Here is a 17,708-nt window from a genome sequence, read left to right on the forward strand (position 1 = left end):
GCTGCTCCCAGCGAGGAGCTGCTGGACGATAAAACTCAAAGTCATGACAGCAGCAGCTGATTTATTCTCCATTACTCATTTATATTAATTTATAACAGGGACCCTGAACACATCACACATCTATTCATTCCCACTATGATTCATAACAGCTTCATTTACACTGAATGACACCATATGACAGCTTTATATATCAGATTATATAGAAAATGATTTCTATTCATGTTTCTATTATTAAATCTAATCTGATAATCAGGTCAGATTCTGCTTTTCACATCAAGAGACTTTTATCAGGTCAAATGTAAATAAAAGAAGTGAGGAGGTTTCAGGTTTCAGGCTGGGTGTGCCTGGGTCAAAGGTCACTGTGTGTCCTCTCCTGCTGCAGGGATCAGGAAGAAGGAAGAGGAGGAGGAAGATGGACGTGTCTGTGCTCAGAGAAGAGTATCTGAGCTCCAGAGAGAGGAGGAGGAGGCACACTCAGGTGCTGCTGTTCAGGACAGGTGAGAGGAAATGCCGTCTGATCCACTTCCTGTTTGACTTTGGACAAAATCTTTAAACTTAGTAAAAATCCATCTGTCAGGTTAACTGATAGAAATGAGACTTGTTCCTTCACAATAAAAGCATGTCAGACACGCAGAGACTGTGCTGGATCCTTTGTGAACGTGTTTTAATCACTTATTTCAGTAAAAGTAGCAGTACTACAAAGTAAAAGTACTATAAAGTAAAAGTACTCTGTTAACACCATTTTCCTGATGTGAGAAACACAAATTTGCTTCTTCTGCTGTTGTAAAATATGAGCTTTTATTTTGAAGGTGAAACTTCCTGCTGTTGCTCTGGCTGATGTGACTGTTGGAGGTTTTTCTTCTTTCTAAAGTGAACTCACAGGATCTGATGGCTGTGTTTTTATTTTCATCATATTCAGTTTCTGTTTCTAACAGGTGAGTCTCAGGTGAGTCAGTGGGGCCACAAGTCGAGTGCAGGAGCTGCAGTTTGGAGCCGGTTGAGCCTTTGCTTTACTGCAGTCAGACTGCAGAGGGCGCTGTGTCTCTGAACTTTACCTGCTGCTCACCTGGATGAAATCACCTGAGAGCTGAAATCTGCTGTGCGCCGCCTTTCATGAGTTCAGGTGTTTCTTATTAAAGCAGCACAAACAGAAACACTGATCAGTGATCAATAATTTGAAAGGAAGAATCTTTAATAACTGAGTGTTCAGAGTCAAACATGTTTCACAGACAAATATTCACATCTGAGCGTCACAGATTAGAAACCATTCATCCTCTTTCAGATTATTACTTCCTGTCAGCTGATCCTTTGGGTCCTGGTCTCTCTCTGATGACTGGACGCTCGTGTTGGCTGTGGGCAGGTCAGGATTCCTCACGTTCTGATTTCCGTCTTTAGTCTTGGAGGAGCTGTCCGAGGCAGTCGCCATCGTCCCCGCCCCTCAGGGTCTGACGTTACCATGGCCACCACCTGTGATCTTTGACCCCGACCCCTGGCACGTCCACCTGGACCTGCACCGGCGCTCCTGCCCAGAGACATCCAGCAGGTGAGTTCCTCTCTGTCAGAGCTCCAGCACAGCAGGAGGTCTTCATCATGTCCGCCTGAGAGGTCTTCATCCCTGCTGGGAGGAACCCGCCTGCACGCTCTGGAGGAACATGGAAGGAGGTTCAGTGTTATCACGCCTCCTCACAGCTGTCCTCACAGTTTGCTCTCTCTGATGATGGTGAAGCTTCAGTTTGTACAAATATCTTCCTGTGCTGTTGTTTTCCTCTGCAGACGCTCCGGCTCGTCCTCCTCGGAGGTCGGCGGCTCGCAGCACGAGTCCAGATACAGGAGACTCTCGGCTCCTCCGAGCAGCTCCTCAGAAACGCCTCCATGCTGCTCCTTAAGCGCCAAACGAGAAGAGGAAGATCCAGACCCTTCATCCTTCAGGGGCTCCAGGGGGGACCTGGTGTTTCCGGACTACTCTCTGGGCTTGACGGAAAGCTCCACCCCTATCACCAACAGCCTGCAACAGGACCAGCAGGAGAACCGGTCTACACAGAAGGAGACCAGTAACAGCGTCCCGGAGGGGAGGAGCTCCAGGACGCTCAGGTTTACCAGGCAGCAGAGCGTGGGGGGGGGCATCCTCACACTCCCAGGTCTACTACCCGTTCCCCAGCAGGAAGACGCCGAGGATCTCTGAGGCCGCCAAGAGGCTGGGGATGTACTCGAGCTTCTGAGGAGGACCGGGTTCAGCAGCAGGTCGTCCACGTGGAGCCTCAAAGGGATCAATACGCGATCGATCGATACCTGAACCGATTAATACATGAACTGAGTTTTTCTGAGTTTTTAAGGAGCAAAAGTTTGATGGTCCATCCTTCCCTGAGCTTCACAGAGGAGCTCTCATCATCATCACCTGTGACGTCTCGCTGGTTATAAAGAGTTCTTCATGTTAGCGGCTCGGTCGTACATGAAGGTTCAACAGCATCATTTGAATCTGTCAGCAGACCTTCAGCTCTGTTATTATTCTGCATCGAAACGTGTTTCTGGATGAACGAATCTTATGGAAATGTAGAAAAATAAAAATGTCTCAACATGAAAACTGAGAAAATTACAATAAACGCTTAAAAATAGATCTTTGATTTTTTCTTAATTTCACTTTTCGCTTTAAAAATAGTTTTTACTTCTAATCATAATTTTCTTTTATTTTGTATCACGTACTCTTTTAAATTTTATTTAGTCTATAATATAATTTCACACATTGTTTACTTTATTTTGAATTGATTTGTATTTTATTATGTACATTTTTAATATTTTTGATTAAATTTTGCTTTTTTATTTTTTCCAGCAAGAGAAACCAAACACATGTTCACGAACTCGTTCACTTTATTTCAGACTGTACACTAAAAATTACACGTGAATAACTAATGCTACCTGGATCCAGGTGATGAAGCAGTGGGAGGGGCTTCAGTCAGAAACGTCACAGACATGTCAGGCCTGTCACGAGTGAAAAGAAGACTCTGAAAAACTTTGGGATGTTAAACTTTGCTCTGCAGGACCCTGCTGGCACTAATGTGGACGTTCTTCAGCCGATCACTCTCATCTCAGATTGTTGGAGCTTAAAATGCGACACAGTCACGGCTCGCTGGCTGTTTCATCATTTTAGCTTCTTTTCTGTTTCACTGCTGGTGGACTGAGCAAATCTGCTCCCCCATATAAAATCATACGGTGCTGTGTTAATGCTATCCTCCAACCAGGCTTTGACATGATGATGTCATTGATCCAATCAGGCTGAAGTCGAAGCGAGCAGCCCATCTTCAGGTGGCTGAGGGTTCCTGTGATGACTCTGATCTTCTTTCAGGTAAACAGGTGTAAAAGTCAAACTCAAAGCTGGCTTCAGTAGAAAATGGCGGTCGCGGGATTTCACTGATGGCGGTTTGAGGCTCAGCTGTGGCTCTTCTGCACAACTCTCTCCTCCAATTGCACGTAGCGCTTCAGCAGCTCGTCGTACACCTGAAACAAAACAGAGGAAGAAATCCTGAGCTCGCCTCTGCTTCCTGACCTGACAGAGAGGGCGGGGCTATATCTGAGACATCAGAGACACTTTTCAAACACGCTGCATGTCTGCACCTTAATCTCAGCGCTTAGAGGCCATCTTGGAAACACTTGTGGGAGGCTGTGTGTGTCAGTGAATGAGCAGCGAGTGAGTTTAATGAGTGTTCACAGGTTTGTTTGATGGAAACTGACTTACAGGAAAGTGGAGGAACTCTGAACGGGACAAGAGCCTGCACTGCAAAAACTCAAAATCTTGTACCAACCTTGTGATCTTGAACCAAGTGTATTTGTCTTATTTCTAGTCAAAATAATCTCATCACATTTAAAATGAGACACAATCAACTACTGAGTAACATTTCAGTAAGATTTAGGAACATGTTTTTAGAAAGGGCATCTTGAAACTACATCATTTTCACTTGTTCCACTGGCAGATTTTTTTCACTTAATACAAAATTGTTTTGCTTGGAATAAGTGAAAAAGTCTGCCAATCAGCTACTCAGTGGCTGATTGTGTCTTATTTTAAGTGTGATGAGATTATTTTGATTAGAAATAAGACAAATGTACTTGGTAAGACTGAGTTTGTTCAGTGTGTTCTTTGGACTCATCTGCTCCAGCGTCCTGCAGGTTGCTTTAGACCAGATTCATACAGCGGCACTGAGAGCTCAAACACACTGCAGCTGAAGAAAATAGCAGCAAACAGAAAAATGCTGCAGAAGCTCACAGAGACCAACACGGGGGTTTCATTAAGGTGACGGACCAGCTGCAGCAGTGACAGGAAGTAAAACATGTGAAGGACTGAGTCATGTTTAAAAGAAGCGGAGGATTCATCGGGTAACGTGTGTTTGAATCACATGACACATAAAATCCAGCAGGTATGTGTTTACGATTAGCTGTTTACTGTTAGTGTGTTACATGTGCAGCTGGTCCGTCACCTTAATGTCTCCCCAGAAACACTGGTGTTGGTCTCTGCTGGAGAGCAGAAAGTGTTTCTGTGGTTATGAGGGCACGTTTCATGAAGCTCCTGCTGCCTCAGAGACCTGCTGCACAGTTCAGCTTCAGAGGCCAGCAGCGCATCATCATACAGTGGCCGCCTCACCTCCTTCGCCTTCGGATGCGGGGTGGCGACCAGTCGTGGTTCTGGTGCTTTCTTCACCACATCAACGAAGGACGCTCCGGATTCTGCCACCAGGCCTGAAACCAGACATCGACCAATCAGAGGTTTCTTACAGCCATATTTCACAAACACCTGAAGCAGAATTCACTGATCCGCCTTTTTCCTGTTCTGATGTCAGATGGTCTCACTGCAGGCTGTGAATCAGTCATGTCAACATGTTTTTCTGTTTGTAGACATAGTTTCTCCCTTTTTCATGGACCTGAGTGCAATGTTTCATCAGAGCGGTCTGACAAAGTAAAGAAATTGCCTGAGTTTAAGAACTTGGTCCAAATATTTTTATTCATGTGAAAGGAAATCAAAAAAATATAGAACCCTGTTTTTCCATTTCCACAGACCAATGAGCAAGGTGTCACAGCCATCTCCATCAGGGCTGCCACCAGAGTACTGCAGGTCATCGGGCTGAGACCAAGTATACAGTCTGCATATATGCACCTGAGCTGAGACTCCACAGACATCTCATGATACCATAGTATTGTGAATTAACATTTTCTGATTCGCTTTGTCAACATCTGCTTTATCCAATCACATAAAGTTCTCATGTCAGTTATTAACAGACTGCAAGTAACTGCCAACTAGACCACTTTCAGTCTGCTAACAGCTGCTAACAGTCTGCTTCCTCTCCTTTGTTCCTTTCCTTTTATGTCCTGTCCTTCTCTTCTCTCTTCAAACTGAAACTCTCTCAGAGCTTAGAGACGAGGCAGTCTAGTGCGGGTTTTTCAAAATAAAAGCTGTGAGCACACTGACCGTGCAGAGCTCTGTAGGCTGAACCCAAACAAGTGGAGTCGGACAGGTCGATGGTGTAGACCGGAGCGTTGAACACGTCAGACAGCACCTATGGAGGAGACCACAGGAAGTGACTCTTCTCCCTCTGAAACTCACAAAAATGCTGCTGCTTTGATGACATCATCATGGCTATGTCCATCTTTTACATACAGTCTATGCATGTGGGTGCTAATAAAGCCACAGACAGACCTGCAGGATCTCTTTATTCGATGACGCTCCTCCCGTCGCCAGAACTCTGGTTCCTGGAACTGAAAACACAAAATGTCCTCCCAGCTGAGACTTAAAGGACATTCAAGGTTTATCTAAGGAGGACGACGGCTTAAGCGCTCTGGCTCAGAATCAGAACCAGTGTAAAGACTTCTGTATGAAACGAGGGCTCAGGTTTAAAACGTGTAATCAGAGCTGAGCGTGATCCACGAGTTTCCTCACACAGTAAAATCAAACAACAAATGGAAGTGTGTGAGGTCTGAGGAGGTCTTACTGATGGAGTATCCCAGTCTCTCAGCATGAAGCCGTCTGGACAGGAACTGACCCTCCACCACAGCCCGAACCTCCACCTGAGGACTCAGCGAGGACACCTGAAACAGGTGGGACAGGTATGTCACAGTCTGGGTGTTAATAGATGGAAACGTGATAAATGTTGGTGCACAGACCTCACAGTCAGCAGAGTCAAAGCGATGAACACCAATCACAGGAGGAGTGATCTCCATAGTTTCAAAATAAAAGCCTGAAAACACACATCACAAGGAATCAGACAGAGGAAGCAAGGAAGGAAGGAAGGTAAGGAAAAAGAAAGGAACTGAAGCAAGGACAGGAAATGATGAGGTGAAATGAACCTCACCGATGTTTCCATGGTTTCCGAGCGGCGTGTCCCTCAGAGCTGCTGAGAAAAGTTCCCATGATGCTCCAGCACACTCGTTCCTGACGCGCTCCCTCGTCAGAGACCCGTTCTTGAAGCTGCTGATGACAAAACACCTGAAACACTGCAGCCTGTCTCTGGCTCCACCCCCTTTCCTAACCAACATGGCGGACGCATCGAGGAGTCTGGTTCCCTCTGACTTTCTTGACATCATTGAACCCTCACCTGACAGCTCACCTGTTTGTTTGTGTGTGTTTGATTGTGTGTGTGTGTGTGTGTGTGTGTGTGTACCACAGCAGAGCCATGTACTCCTGCTGTTCCACCGGGTTACAGAAGACGTGACCCTCCAGAGCCGGACGAGGCTGCTGCAGCCACAGGAACACCGTGTCACTGGTCCCCAGACTCACCTGGACACACAAACACACACACACACACACACACACACACACACACACACACACACACACACATTAACAGCCACAGTAACCCGGCGTGATGACAGGAAGTGTGTCAGAGTCAGACTCACGGCGACGTCTCCGGGCTGCAGCCTCATTCCTGCCAGCGACGCTGAAACAGAAACAGGTTTGATTCAAACGTTTTTCACGTTCAGTTTATTTGAATCACGTCTCTGTTTTAGCATTTTTTTATTTATTTATTTATTTATTGTTTTCAATTCATTATTTTTATATCACTTTATTAATTTTGTGTTTAATGATGTTATTTTATTCTATTTTGTTATTCATTTAATATTTTATTTAATTTCTCATATTAGTAGAACTTTTATTTACACTTATTTGTTTTACATGCTTTAGATTTCTCTTTAATTTCATGGTGAATCATAACCCACACGTTTTGTTAATTTTCACATTATTGTGGTTGTCATGCAGTGCTGATGTGGACCTGTGTGACTACAGGTTCACATCAGCACAAGTAACATGTTTACATGATCTCATTAAATGCTGGTTGTTAGTTTAACTACATATTTATTCTATAACATATTTCAGCTGCTTTGTTGAAGCTTGTGTTTGTTGTCTCATTCAGGATAAATAAAGTTCATCTCATATGACCTCACTGAGATCAAGCTTTGCAGGATTCTTTCAAACAGGCCTGATGTTTGTGTTTAAACAGTCACACTTCATGATGTTGGGGAACAAATCTAATGATTAACCATCAATAATCTCACATGTACCTGGGTTGTCTCCAGTGAACGCCACCACACTGCAGCTCTCAGAGAAACCGTACCGATGCACAAAGTAGGAGGAGACGGGGCCCTGCAGACAGGCAGACCAGAATGTCACGGACCAACATGAGCACAAAAAAGCTCACAATCAGTGGAAACATTAACTTGTTATCCCTTTGATCCAGGTGATTGATAGATGGATTTTTTGTCTGCTTATTTTGTTGGTTTTTGTTTTTTGCCCTTTATCACCGTCCCTCTTCCCCGCTGTTTTTCTTTCCCTCTTTCTTTCTCCCCTATTTAGCAAGTGAAAATAAAATAAAATAAACAATATGGAGGAGTTGTACTTACATCTTCTGCATTCAGCTTGTCCTCGGTCATGGTTTCCTTCCACTTATAGCTTTGCAAAAAGTTGCGTAAAAAGCACTTGCAGCAACAAAAACATAATATTCCAGAAACATGCTTTGCCGATCCGATCAGCTGTTCGTAACACTTCCTACGTTACCTGCCCGAAACCGGAACTGATGTCATTTTCGCGTAAAATTTATTTTTTTCCTTTAGGGCGTTTACAAAGACATGCTGGTGTTTTTAAATTAATGTTTGAGTTCCTGCCTTTCTGAATAGTTTCTGGGATGCAGAACTCAAAATGCACTGCTGGTTTCTTCAGAAATTTGCATTATAATATTTATTTTCGTTTTTCCTGCAGTTTATAAAAGTTGGTGTATTTCAAAAATAAAACTTTTGAAGACACTCAAAATAAATTTCCCGTGGCTGGAAACTATTTTGTGCAACTTTTTTGTATTTACAGTTTTGAGGGATAAGCCTCTGAAATTTCTGCAACTAGAAATATATGTTAAAAAAAACAAAAATGATTTTCAATTTGTTTGTAATTTATTGCAATTTTTGGAATTTATGTAGTTCCTATGAACTTAATGCACAAATATTATTAAAATTGGGGCTATAATGGTTGTATTGATGTATAGCAACTTGAAATGCTCCCAAAGTGCCACTACAGCATGTAAAATATAAAGATGGTGGACTTGGCTCTGTGGTTTTCATGTGTATCCATATTCAGTGATATAGCTGGAAATTAACTACACATATAAATCTTCTCTGTTTCTCTTTTTTGACGTATTTCTCAAATAACCTATTTTATCATGTTTATAATAAAACTGGAAATTCAGTTTTTGCTGTGACACCTGAATACTTTTAGTGGCCCCCGTGTGGCCACCCCATGAAAACATTCTGGAGGCTCCCCTGCTTACCAGCACAGATGTGGAGGGCAGTGGAGCTCCCAGCAGCTGGTCCAGGTGAGGAGCGGTGGCCTGCAGGCAGATCTCAGACCAGTTTCTGGTCCTGATGTCCAGCAGATTCATCCCTGAGCCTGAACAATCGATCAGTGGGTTCATTGATTAGCTGATGGGTGCGAGACCCTCAGAGAGCGACGAGCCAAACAAACCGTACCGTCGCTGTAGTCGATGGCAGCGTAACCACCGAGGAAGAGAGAGGCGGCAAAGCTGCTGACCAATGAGATCCTCTGAAACCAAAAAGACACACGTTCATCAGGTGTGAGGAAACAGCTGGAGGTGGGACTGTGCAGGTGCAGTGACGCTCTCACCTCGGTGTCCTGGAACTCCTCCGCTCGGGTCTGACGCAGCTTGGCGATCTGGTTTCCTGTGAAACGCTGCAAACACACGGACGCGTCCTTTAAAGCTCTTTAACACACACACACACACACACACACACAGATGTGGCACAGCTGGACCTCGTAGGCTCTGGATCCGGTGATCTCTGCCAGCCTCAGAGCGCCTCCTGCTGCCGCCTGCAGGTCCTCACACTGCTGAGTGCTGCTCGAGTCCATCCACACCGGACTGTCCGACACCGAGAAGCTGTCCTGAGGACGCAGCAGCACACCTGAGTCAGCATTTAACCACACACACACACACACACACACACACACACACACCTGCAGCAGCTGGTGCAGGTCCTGGTCCGGGTCCAGATGTTTCAGAGTCTCAGACGCTCCTCTCCTCCAGAACACGCTGCCATGTTGCTGAGAGACAACACAAGTCAACCAGACTCCATTCACTTTTCTTCAAATTTTACAGACTGGTTCCCGCCTCCTGCCAGGTGATGGCAGTGTGCTCTATGATCAGAAGTATGTGGACACCCAGTGAGCAGCTCCCTCTGAGCTGCACATCACTCAGCAGCTTTGATTTCAGCAGGTAAATGTTTAGCGAGCACAAAAGTGCTTCAGGATTTACTCCGAGTCACACGTGCTGATGGGAAGTCGTGCAGTTAGTGTGACACGATGCTGTCATGTACACTGAAGCACTTCATGAGAAAACTGACTCTGTCTCAGGAAACTTCCCACCACACTCCACTCATTCTTCTCCAGATTTTAGTGGAAATTTGTTTTTAGTGTTTGCTGCTAAAAACAGAAACAAGACTGAGTTCATAAAAACAGAAGGTTTAATATGACATCTGCGCTGTGATCAAAAGTATGCGGACACCCCTGGTTCTCCTCGTGTTAAACAAGCTGTTCACTTTAAATTTGCACCAACACCTGAGAACATCAACATTTGAGTAAGTTCATACTGCACCAGAAGAACTTTGTACTGTGGATCAGCTGACAGCACAAACTGTCTGAACTTCCTGTTTCCCTCAGCACGAGTGGAGGCAGCACGTTAATAAGCACAGAGTCACACCTGTCCAGGTGTCCACATATTCCTGCTCATACTGCAGCACCCGTCCTGTTCATGCTTCACAAATTATTGGACATTTATGCCAAAGTCTAACTTTAACCATCACCTGACCGCTGCCTGACAGCGCTCTGACACGGGAGAAGTCAAGCCCCGCCCTCTTCATCTTGTCCAATAGCAGGTCCAGAGCCTGGAGGTGGGGAATAGCCAATCACAGAGACACAAACACAGGTCAGCAGTCAGCTGATGAACCTCAGCGTGAGTTAATAGTTTAAGAGCTGTGTGTGTTACTGTGTGTGTGTTACTGTGTGTGTGTGCGTGTGTGTTACTGTGTGTGTGTGTGTTACTGTGTGTGTGTGTCTCACCTTGACCCACATGAGCACAGGTGAGGTGACAGTGAGTCTGTCAGTGTGGATATGAACTCCTCCCTGAGTCCTGAGAGCAACAAACACACCTCAACTGTCAGACTTTCAAAATAAGACAGTGGCTGGAATCCTTTCACAATAAAAGCCTGCCAGTCACCCTGACAGGTGTGAGTGTGACTCATGAAGCCTTCCAGCTGATGCTGTCAGGTTTATATGATCTATACCTGAATTCGGGGAGCTCGGCGTCAAACTGCACCCCGCTCTGATGAACCACACGCAGCTCTCCATCGATGACCACCGCCTTCAGCTTCAGGAAGACATGAAGAGGAGCAGAGTAAAGACAGAGCTGCTGATTGGACAGGAAACCTGGGTTTAAAGTGCAGTGGAGGGGGCGCTGATGTCACATGTTAGGAGGAAATGTTTCAGACTGTTTCAGGAAACCACGGACGAACCTTCATCTGAACCGTTGAAGCTCCGCAGGACTTTTACTTTGAAGGGACTGTTCCTGTTTCATTGTTTCATGAAGTTGAGCTGATGAAAGTTTTAGTGGTTGTAAAGAAAAAGAATGATTTAGATAAGCGATGAATGAAGTGAAGAAGAGGATGGTGCAGCTGGAGGTGCTCGCTGTCTTTATACAACTAGGATCTGATAATTGTTGTACTTCCTGCTGCTGTCTCGGACACATCCGTGTGAAAACTGACATTTTTACTGTCACTCAGACTTTTCAGGGATAAATTAAGGAAAATGACGTCATCCTGTTCACAGAGACGCTGACAGGTTATCGGCCACGTCACTGACGGCAGCTTAAACACCTGAAATAGCATTGTAGGCTTTATGAGCTCAGATTCACTGATCAGCTTCATTTCCTCTTATTGATTATTGGAAACGTACCGGACGTCAGCAGCTCTGTGACAGCTTCTGACGTCATCGACCTGTTTCAATCTGCGAGTGCACGCGGGTCAAAACCTATCCGATCAGCTGGACTCTGTACGAGAGTACGGAGTCCAGCTGAGACAACAAATCAAACCTTCCGCCGTCTCCACGTTCTGCGCCTGCGCACTAAAGTCCGTTATTTTACTGCTACGTGCACGTGGACAGCACGTCACAGCAGACTCCGCGCAGGTGAAGGAGGGACAGGTGAGGTGCTGTTACCTGCTGCGTGCTCAAGTCAAGGCCCAGGTAGAGAGGAGCGCGCGGAGCGGAGGCCATGAGCGCGAGGAACCACACAGGAGGAGGAGGGGTCCAACGTTTAGTGACACAGCCCACAGGCTCCTCCTCCTCCTCCTCAGCGCAGACTCCGTGTTCGTGCTTTTAAAGGGACAGTTCACCCAAACCCTTTAGTTCACGTCACAGACCGACATGGTTCAACGCGGCTCAGCCAATAGAGTGGACAGGGTTTATTTGTTGTTGTCAGTAGCAACGAGGCCTACGATGGTGCCAGAGCACATGTTGAATCAGCACTATGGGCGGACTTCACACAGGGACAGTGTGGAAATGGAATAAAGGTGAGTGTTATCTGAGGTCCATGGACACGCCTCCAGGTCACATGATGGATTTAATCTGACACAGCAACAAGTTGCAGCCACGCTGAGTCTGTGTTTTAACTCCTGTTGAAAGTTCAGACTTTAAACTACACACCAGTTTGTAAATGTTACTGATCGGCCACTAAAACCAGTCATGATAAAAGAACAGACCCAGTGTTTTTTTCTGAATCGTCACGTTTAGTTTGGGAAAATCATCGTTTTCTAAACTTAACATCTATATTTGTATGTCAAGTTATGAAAATCATTCAGTAAACATGTTTGTGTTTTTTACAGTAAAATATAAGTACTACTAGGATTTTATGTTTTTGTGTGATTTCAGATCAGTTGTGTTACTACAGTATGTCAATGAAACATGGCTGTAAATTCAGACACGTGAGACTGAGCTGAAAACACTGAAACCAAACACGGCAAAAACAAACTGTAGTCAAAGATGTCCAGTTATACCTTCAGTGCAGATTTCTGACATTTTGTATAAATTTAAGCAACAATTTAATTATTTCTAATAAAAAAAACAGTGAAACTGCACACAAACATGAAAACGTGACATCAATCTTATAAAAACATTATGTTTATTAATCAGTGATGTTTGAAAGCCTTTCCTGGTGAGTTTGATCCAGGAGGGTCTGAAGCCAGAGTGAGACAGAGACTGTGCAGAGACTGTAGAAGGACAGAGCAGCAGCAGAGCAGTCCAGATACACTGATGATCCTCTGTCAGATCCAGAGGGACACACAGGGATGATGCTGGACTCTACATTGTGTCTGACAGTGGAGCTGTTCTCAGAGCAGTTCACTCTGCAGCACTGACAGTCATCTGCACTTCATTCCTCTGTCAGTCACTGCTGGATGAAGCTCTCCTCTCCACCTCCCAGTAACATGGCCCAGTCAGAGCGTCTCTACACACAAGCTGCTGCTGCTTCAACCTCTCTGGATCATCAGGACACAGCTGCTCCTCTCTCAGCACACACACCGTCCTGTTTACCATCATCGCCTCCACCTGCAGAGAGAAGGAGGAAGAGCAGAGGAGATAAACGAGTGTTTTCAGAGATAGGGTTCATACGCTTTTTTCAGGGTCAAATTCAAGCACTTTTTAAGCACTTTCAATGTCCCATTTCAAGCTTTTCCAGCACATTTATCTCAGTCTTGCAGCCCATGTCACCCCTACTTGCGGTCCACATAATGAAAAATTATTGTTCAAAAAATTATTTAATATGAAGGCAATAGGCAGAGTGTTACAGGCACAGCCCTAAAGAATGTAGCCTTGGGCAGTGTAGTCCAGCTGTAAGTAAGCTATCAAGACTCGACTGTACACGGTGTTCCTGTTTTCCTCTGAAACAATAAGCTCCGTTGGAGCAGCCTTTCAACGACTCTCTCTGTCTCTCGCTAGCAAAGTTGACCCAGACAACAAAGTAAAGCTAGTTTTCGGCTACGAGCCCGACACGAACCCGACGTATTAGCCAGAGGTCCCTTTACTACGGTTCGGAGCCGCTGACCTGTTTTATATACGCACAAATAGTTTTCTACACGAGATCACTGCAAAAAGTGCAGCCTTACCTAATGTCCACCCACTGTTACTCGTTTATATTAAGATTTAAACATCTAGTTGGTATGACGAGTAACCTTCAGTAATAGTAATAAATCACACAGTAATAGTACATTCATGTAGCATGGTAATATAGTAAGTAATCCAAAGTATTCAGAATACGTTACTCTCATTGAGTAACGTAACAGAATACGTTACAAAATACATTTTGGGGCATGTAATCTGTAATCTGTAATGGAATACATTTTAAAAGTAACCTTCCCAACACTATCAGTGGCTGATAGTGAACCACAGGCCTCAGTGTGAGCTTGAAGACATTTATAATGTTTAAGTAGTTGAACGTGCAGGTGCTGACGATAAACACATTTTTGTTTTTTGGGGTTTTTTGGGTTTTTTTTTTTTCACTCTTTAACACGTTTTCCTGTGTTTTGTGTTTGCTACAGACAATGGTTTTTTGTTTTTTTAATTTCATTTTATTTTCAGTTGTTACAGACGGGACAGATATGACTGAGGGATAGGAAAGGGAGAAAGACAGATGAAGGAAAAGAAAAACAGAAGGGAAGAGGGACAGTGAGAAAGGAAACTTAAAAAGAGAAAGAAAAAAAATCTCCTGGATCACCCGTTGAGAGAAAGAAGAGAAAACAAACAAAAACAACAGAGCAACATACTAAACACAACACCATCACGTTAATCTAGCTAAGTGTAAACAGCAGTAAATACTAAATATTGAATGTTGTTGTGTAGCAAGCAGGACCAACAGCGCACAATGTGCTTGGAAATAGCAGCCAAGAAAGGTGTAGTTTATGTCTATGAACAGTGAACACCTGTGTGCACACCTGTGTGGATCAGCGCGCTTGTATTCAAATGGTTTCCACATGTAATGATCTGCTAGAGGATGAGAGAGCCATAGCCCCGTCCCTCAGGGCATGAAGGAGGCATGGAGGAGATCCAGGCCCCAGACATCCAGAGGCCCCAGAGTGCGAGAGCCCAAGGAGGAGCACCGGAGGGGCATCTGTGCCACCCTCCTGGGAAGGGCTGAGGATCCCCAGACGAGGCGTCACCCAGTAGCCACGGAGCAGAAGCCAAAGGAGGCTGCAGTGGCGTGCCCGCCGGCTCTGCCGGCAGCCAGCTGTGCCAGAGTGAACCGAGCCGCAGGCCCAGAGGCCGGAGGCCCGAGGGCCCCCCGCACCCCGGAGGAGGCCTGACCGAGCAACAGGCGCCAGGCCCCGCCAAGTAGTCACCAGGAGTGAGCTGGTACATACCTGAGCGCCCAGCCCCGGACACCAAGAACCACCAATGCACCGACCCCTGAGGGCATCAGTCACCGGCAGGGAGTGTGGTGAGGGGAGATAGGCCTCCACACTTTGGAGGGCCTGGCAGTTCCCAGAGAGGTGGAGTCTAAGACCCGACCTGACATATAAACACAGACAAACAGGCACACACAGACACAAATATGCATTCCCACCCTCATGCACACATATACAAATACTCAGCACTCACCCAACGTAGGGATAGACATACATGGACACTGTACACACAATCACACTCCCCAAACAAACTCTATACCCCGGGTCCAGGTACCCTCACCCCTGGAGGGGGAAACGGCACCTAGACCCAGGAGATGTTACCCTTTCCCCCGGGGTGGAGGCAAGCAGACCGCCCCAGGCTCTGCAGCAGCAGGGAGGCCCCAATCGGACGGCCAACACCTCCTTCAAGCTCCCCCACCCCGATGGCTAGCAGAGAACAGGGGTGTGTGAAGACCCCAAACCTCCCTCCTCTCGCTCATGTGTAGTGTTGCTGCGTGTTGTTCTAAGGTGCATTTAAAACACGGGAGATCAGATCATTACATGTAGGAACCTTTTAAAAACAAGCGCGTCCATGCTCACAGGTGTACACACGGGTGCTCACACACACAAACTACACCCTTTTTGGCTGCTACCTCAAAGCACACTGTGCGCTGTCGATATTACATGCTGCACAATAATGTTTAACATTTACTATTTACTGTTATATTCCCATAGATCATTATGATGTTGTTTATTGTATTGCCCTTGTCTTCTTCTGCTTGTTTTCGTTTTTCTTTCTCAACAGGTGATCCAGGTGATTGATAGATGTATTTTTTGTCTGCTTATTTTGTTGGTTTTTGTTTTTTGCCCTTTATCCCCGTCCCTCTTCCCCGCTGTTTTTTTCTCTCTCTTTCTTTCTCCCCTTTCTTTTCCCCAGTCAAATCTGTCCCATATCGTTCCTATAAGGCTGGGATGGTCAATTTGGTAAAGCAAATCCGTTGGGCATCTTTCTTCGCCTTTAGACAATAATTCTGATGCAAAAGAGCCAAACGGGACAGGCAAAACCCCCCCCCCCAAAAAACCCAGACAGAGGTGCAAGGCAGCCCAGGCGGGGAAATTTTGCTTTTACATTTTGCAACTCATTTTATTTTTCTATCTGATAAGAAAACTATTGAATCAGATAGTTATTTATGGTGAATGAAATACAGTTACACTTTCAAGCACTTTTAAGCACCATATCTGAAATTCAAGCACTTTCAAACCTTGAAAAGACTTGAAAGAACTTCAGTAACCCTACAAACGTCACTGCTGTTTAGTTTTCTGTCTTCATTTATGTTGGAAGTGATAGCAGAGCTGTACGTTTGAATTGTTTCAGAAATCTCTCAGTCAGAACATGGTATATCATGTTTAGGTGGAAGCTAGCGAGCTAACTTCCTGCTAACTTCTAACTCCGTTAAATTTAATGAATCCTGTTTTCATGGATGCCTGGATGTTAAACTTAATTGTTACACCTGGTAAAGCAGCAACACTGATCATTTTATTAAAGATGAAAGAATTTAGACAGTTTGTAACTCTCAGTGATGCTACAGTGTTCGTTTAGCTTTGGGACCTGAAGCAGACGGAGTTTAGGACACAGATTACTCCACGAGGCTCCTGACTACAGTAGCTGTAATGGTCCAACAATCCATCAAGCAGTGCGGCTTCATCTCTTACCAAAGTCGTACTTAAACATTTTTGACAGATTTTTGAGCGCCGTGTAGCACATGAAATCGGTCCGAGGTCAGTAAGCACAACCAGAATTCATACATAAGGCACACTGTTGATTTTTGAGAAAATTAAAGGATTTTAAGTGTGCCTTATAGTGCGGAAAATATGGTACGTCCACAACAAACTTGTTCACACTTCATTACTAGAGAAGTTAACCATGTTTAATACATTACCACTGAAGCAACATTGACTGACTACAACCATTTACTGACCTCAGAGTTTCCAGGCTATAGTGTGAATTCTCTACAAGATCAGACAACCGCTTCACATGTAGATCCTGCAGGTTGTTTCCTCTCAGCTCCAGCTCTCGCAGATGGGTAGGGTTGAATGTCAGAGCTGAGTGCAGATATTCACAGCCAACAGCTGATATAAAACAGTACTCCAATCTGCATAAAGAAAAGATGAGTTTAGAAAAACGCGGAGGAAAAATAAAGCACAAGTTTATTAAATAACTCTCAACTGAAATCACTTATGTTTATTAGACAAAGTGCTTGAAATCATTCAGTGTTTCATCATCTGTTCAGAGTTGAAGAAGCTTCAGAATGTGGAAGTTTAGAAAATGGAAACTCCAAACAGCTGAAGCCAACAGGAAGCAGCTTCAAATAGGAAACTGTGCAGAGTTTTAGACTATATGTCCTGATGCAGCCAGTTGGATTTTGGAGATTTGAATCTCTGTTCTGTGACTAAGTCCTTGAATCATTTCTTCCAGTTGGTCCAACAAGACAGACTAAGTATTGGACATGTGTTGTGGCTCCATTAGGGGAGCTTCTAAATGTGATGTGATGGCCCCTCTGGGTCTGTCAGGTCACAGCACTGAAGAGAGCTCAAACTGGGCACACAGTTGTTCCAGTCTGGACCAAAGACTCTATACTGGTCTGTGTTTATCTAACCTGTTCAGTTTGCTTCTCATCTTTGCTTATGATCGTGTGGTTTCACTGCTTTTTATTCTCAGATATACTAATGAGTGTCAGAGAAAT

At 44.9% G+C, this 17,708-nt stretch overlaps 2 protein-coding genes across 9 annotated transcripts in view; both read right to left on the reverse strand.

Moving 5' to 3' along the window:
• Nucleotides 1–2,847: 2,847 nt before the first annotated feature.
• xylb (xylulokinase homolog (H. influenzae)) lies at nt 2,848–11,911 on the reverse strand. 3 transcript variants are annotated; one of them, XM_040003870.1, is made up of 19 exons: nt 11,747–11,895; nt 10,819–10,901; nt 10,595–10,664; nt 10,339–10,419; nt 9,494–9,580; nt 9,293–9,421; nt 9,146–9,211; nt 8,992–9,064; nt 8,793–8,911; nt 7,540–7,621; nt 6,877–6,917; nt 6,642–6,757; nt 6,333–6,448; nt 6,145–6,218; nt 5,973–6,069; nt 5,681–5,739; nt 5,453–5,540; nt 4,631–4,725; nt 2,848–3,492 (listed from the first exon to the last, which is right to left on the reverse strand). In XM_040003870.1, exons 1-19 carry the CDS (start codon nt 11,801–11,803, stop codon nt 3,424–3,426), a joined length of 1,602 nt encoding a protein of 533 aa, XP_039859804.1. In that variant the 5' UTR covers nt 11,804–11,895; the 3' UTR covers nt 2,848–3,423. The 3 variants fall into 3 exon arrangements, with proteins under 3 accessions (XP_039859804.1, XP_039859802.1, XP_039859803.1); XM_040003868.1 differs by having other exon boundaries at nt 9,293–9,580; nt 11,747–11,911; XM_040003869.1 differs by lacking the exon at nt 11,747–11,895 and adding an exon at nt 11,047–11,678 and having other exon boundaries at nt 9,293–9,580.
• A 1,089-nt stretch (nt 11,912–13,000) lies between these two features.
• Nucleotides 13,001–17,708, reverse strand: part of LOC120716344 (ribonuclease inhibitor-like) — a 38,303-nt gene continuing 33,595 nt past the window's right edge. For 5 of the 6 annotated variants that reach the window (XM_040003857.1, XM_040003861.1, XM_040003858.1 and 2 more), the window contains 2 exons: nt 16,944–17,117; nt 13,001–13,132 (listed from right to left, as the gene is read on the reverse strand). In XM_040003857.1, the coding sequence (XP_039859791.1) occupies nt 13,120–13,132; nt 16,944–17,117 (187 nt within the window). In that variant the 3' untranslated portion in view covers nt 13,001–13,119. Of the gene's footprint in view, nt 13,133–16,943; nt 17,118–17,708 lie in introns of those variants that run through there. The other variant, XM_040003860.1, reaches the window with a different exon arrangement.

This window comes from Simochromis diagramma, unplaced genomic scaffold (assembly GCF_900408965.1).
Source record: "Simochromis diagramma unplaced genomic scaffold, fSimDia1.1 OVJJ01000367.1, whole genome shotgun sequence".
Classification (NCBI taxonomy): domain Eukaryota; kingdom Metazoa; phylum Chordata; class Actinopteri; order Cichliformes; family Cichlidae; genus Simochromis; species Simochromis diagramma.

Coding starts and splice junctions, on each gene's coding strand:
- xylb (XM_040003868.1), bottom strand. CDS start 11,803: ATGGCCTCCGCTCCGCGCGCTCCTCTCTACCTGGGCCTTGACTTGAGC. Junction 10,420..10,594: donor CTGTGCTCATGTGGGTCAAG/GTGAGACACACA, acceptor CCCCACCTCCAG/GCTCTGGACCTGCTATTGGA. Junction 6,449..6,641: donor GAGTACATGGCTCTGCTGTG/GTACACACACAC, acceptor TGTCATCAGCAG/CTTCAAGAACGGGTCTCTGA.